The sequence below is a fragment of the Morone saxatilis genome, unplaced genomic scaffold (genome assembly GCF_004916995.1).
Source record: "Morone saxatilis isolate NCDOM2014 unplaced genomic scaffold, NCSU_SB_2.0 Contig2, whole genome shotgun sequence".
Lineage (NCBI taxonomy): Eukaryota > Metazoa > Chordata > Actinopteri > Moronidae > Morone > Morone saxatilis.
In genome coordinates, this window is record NW_023339762.1 from 6,152,486 (window position 1) to 6,155,961 (window position 3,476).

General features: G+C 46.0%; 1 protein-coding gene across 1 annotated transcript in view; it reads left to right on the top strand.

Annotated features, from left to right (window-relative positions):
- The first annotated feature begins 1,670 nt into the window (after window positions 1–1,670).
- cttnbp2 (cortactin binding protein 2) overlaps window positions 1,671–3,476 on the top strand; it is an 83,965-nt gene continuing 82,159 nt past the window's right edge. Inside the window, exon 1 of the mRNA XM_035665636.1 lies at window positions 1,671–1,939. Within this exon, the coding sequence (XP_035521529.1) occupies window positions 1,811–1,939 (129 nt within the window). The 5' untranslated portion in view covers window positions 1,671–1,810. The remainder of the gene's footprint in view (window positions 1,940–3,476) is intronic.

The window sequence follows — 3,476 nt, forward strand, 5'->3', positions numbered from 1 at the left end:
AGAGGGGGAGGAGGAGGAGGAGGAGGTAGGAGGTTGTTGTTTCCAAGCCACATCTCTGGAGTCCCCCCATAATCACTGGCTAATGACAAGCTTCCTTTTTCTGGCGGGGAGGGGGGATTATCTCCACAGGATAGCTCCATCTACGCTGATCTGCCTCAAATTTAGACACGGGCCCCCCAGAACAGAAAACTGAGTGACAGCCTTGTAGGTACCCTTTTTAGTGTGTGTGTGGGAGTTGCCATCATAGAGAGCTGAGAGAGACATATTTCAACACATTTTGTCTATTGCTGCAATACAATACAATAATATGGTATAATACAGGACATTTTTTGGAAAACATTCTCAAGTTAAGCCACTAGAGATCCCTTAAGTCATCACACGGTTACGTTTTCTCATTGCTGCCAGTGAATGTCGATCATGCAACATTTGACCTAAATAGGGACTTAATAACCTCATTCTGGATGACCAGGCTGGATCAGCATCAGTTAATCCTAAATGCCACATCTGGGAACTGAGAGGCCCCCTATCCTCTCTCTGTTTCTCTGGGATAAACAGACCCGCGCTGAGAGATCTGAACTCCGAGGATCGACTCGTGTAAGATTAACTTTGGGCGTTTGGTTTGAATCCTTTCCTTTTTTGGTTTCAGTGTATACATGTAGGCCAATCAAATGAAATGACCTACAATGTAAGGGCAAATGACAGGGAGATTTCTTGTTGAAGGTTGTATTTTCAGAGAGCCATTGAAACCTACATTGTTTAGCTGTACAGGTTCATTTTGTGCATAATGTGTAGCACAGAAGAGGAAAGAGTCAGACCTCATTTTCTTGGAGTTGAAATAAGTGAAACTACCCACATTGTCACAAAAAAAGACCACTGTAGAAAGTAACTCGGCACATACACATGATGTGGTTAAGACACTAAATATAAAACATGCAATCAGCTAATAAAATGTGACGCATTGTTATATTTATCTTAGTTATACAACAGTATTAGTTAAAATCAGCTCCACCTCAAGTAAGTTAAAATAACATTCACATATTGCTTACAGGTTGCATGAATGCATCAGCAATAACAACAATGTATGTCACTATAGTATAGAACTGACATACAATAATATGCATAGCACAAAAACACTCTGGAAATTGTACTTTTATTTTAAAGTACATTTTGATGGTGATTGGAATATTTTGCATTGTGGAATTGCAACTTTTACTTTACTTTTACTTTTTTTTACCCTGGTGCCATAATGTGGAACATTTTGTGGAGAAAGAACTTATTCATGGAACTGAATTTGCTGTTTGGGCTCATGACTTTAGTATTTCTACATCCACTGCATGATTTTGTACATGCTTAAATAAGCCAGATAAAACAATATATAGTGATTTACAATGAAAGGATCCATGACATCCCAAAATGGCTCTTAAACGAGCTTTATTCACCTATTCTGAAATACCTTTGTCATGTTACTGGTGCACCGGTCCTGAGCCCCAGTTCGGGAACTACTCACCGGCTTATTTTATAGCTACAGACAAATGCTGTTGTCAATCAGCCTGTCGAGACGCACCTCCTTTCCAGTTGGGAGCGCACCGGGGCTTCGCATCTGGATTTTACGCGTCGGTCGGTCCACGCCTACAAGACTGCCCGCCTCCTCCACCGCAGCCCGCACACTCTTCAGTGGGCTTCTGCTTCTCACGGACGGAGATCTGTCGCCCTCTCCCCCTTTACAGCTCCTTCAATCTGTCAAATCTCGTCTGTCTTTCCTTTCAATGGCCGTCCGTGGCGTGATTTGCATTCAGCAGCGCAATAGTTAATGAGTGCCGGATGCGCCCTCACTCCAGCAGACCGCTACAGTACGAAGATGGCGTCGGAGGGAGCCAGCGGGGAGCAGCCTCCTCCTGTACAAACACTGGCAACCGCGGTCCTGGGAAGTGTCGACACGGTAAGACATGAGGGTTCAAGAAAACACGAGAGCTACACGGGTGTTTTTTTAGTCGGTGTGGCGGTGAAGAAGCCTCGGGGAAAGGAGGCAGAAATGCAGTGCGCATCTATTCCGCACAGGCTCGTGAAGCAACAGCGGTGGGCAGCGGGAGCCTCGCGACAGTGTCTGGAGAAAAACATGGGGTTCGTGTTGGTTTTAGGGTGAAAATGACTCAGAAAGGCTCTGCCGCGGCTCTCAAGAGGCCACTATGGTGTGTTTTCTTAAATTTTAACATTATGGTGAATTCTTTTGTTCGCCTCTACCGGCTGCTTTGAACATTCATCCCGCCGCTGTAACGTTATCCTGCGCCTGACCGCAGAGAAAGCGTCGCTGGCTACACAGGTTGTAGCTCATATATATATATTACAGTAAATGGGTGAATACGCAGAGACTTAAAGCGGCTGCAGGAGAGAGAAATCTGAAAATGAAAGATTTTTAAAGGCTGCTGGTTGGTTTGCTCCCAGCTAAAGGTGAAAACATTTTATTCCACCTTTTCTTTAAATCTCTTATTTACATTTTCAGATGATATTCACCTGGCCTGCGGGGCTGGTTGTGGCATTAAAACATGTTTGTTTTAACTGAAGTGGTCCTCCACCAGTCGGTCCTGCGTGGATCCTCACAGGCTTCCATAGCTTGTAACAGCTCACCTTTTAAGAAGCTGTGAGTCCATCCACAGGTTTACACTGATTGTCAGGCCAGAGGATTGACTCAAGACAAGTCAAGCAAGGCAGAGTATTTCTCTAAAAGTAGCCCTCTGTTGTCACTAACCAGGTTTGAGCTTCACTTGTTTATACTCACCTAGTTGGGATTTCTCACACTTGCCCTTTCCCAGGTTGCAGCGTATCTGCCAGTGCTGCCGGCTGTTTACTGTGCAGCTTGATCAATCTGTGGCCCCCGACCAACGGGAGGTCATGAAACCTATCCCTTCTCTGAGCTGACTCCATCATGCAACCTGTCAGTGTTGTTATTGACAACTAATGCGACAAAAGGCAGGAGCCCTTTTGCCATATGAGGTTTGGTCCCTGCGCTGTTTTATTGAACTTTATCAAACCTTTGTACCACATCCAGTAAAATGGCAAAAAAAAGCACTTTTTGGGGATTTGAGATGGAAAAGGTAGGCTGGTGCAAATGTATGGAATTGCTGGGATAGAAATCAGCCACGGTCCCTGAGGTGGGTGGGTGGTAGTGTGGGTGTTGAGGTGGGGGTAGGTTTGAGCGGCGAGCTGAAGAGATAGTAGAGAAAGAGGTGGGAGAAGAGCTGCGGGGGTGGATGGAGGGCAGAGGCAGCCCGGTGGAGGAGGGGGTGGAGGCCCTGTTCACCAGACACCTTTCTAAATTGGTCTTAATTTCAGTGACTCAGCTGGCATAGCTGGGAGTACCGTGTCAGCCAGCCCCCCTCTTCTGAGCGCGCTCAGAACTGCCTCGAGGCTACTTTACATTTAGCGTCGAGGTGAACAGGTGCTCCAGAGACATGGGAGCCGGGCAGCCTCCTCAGTTC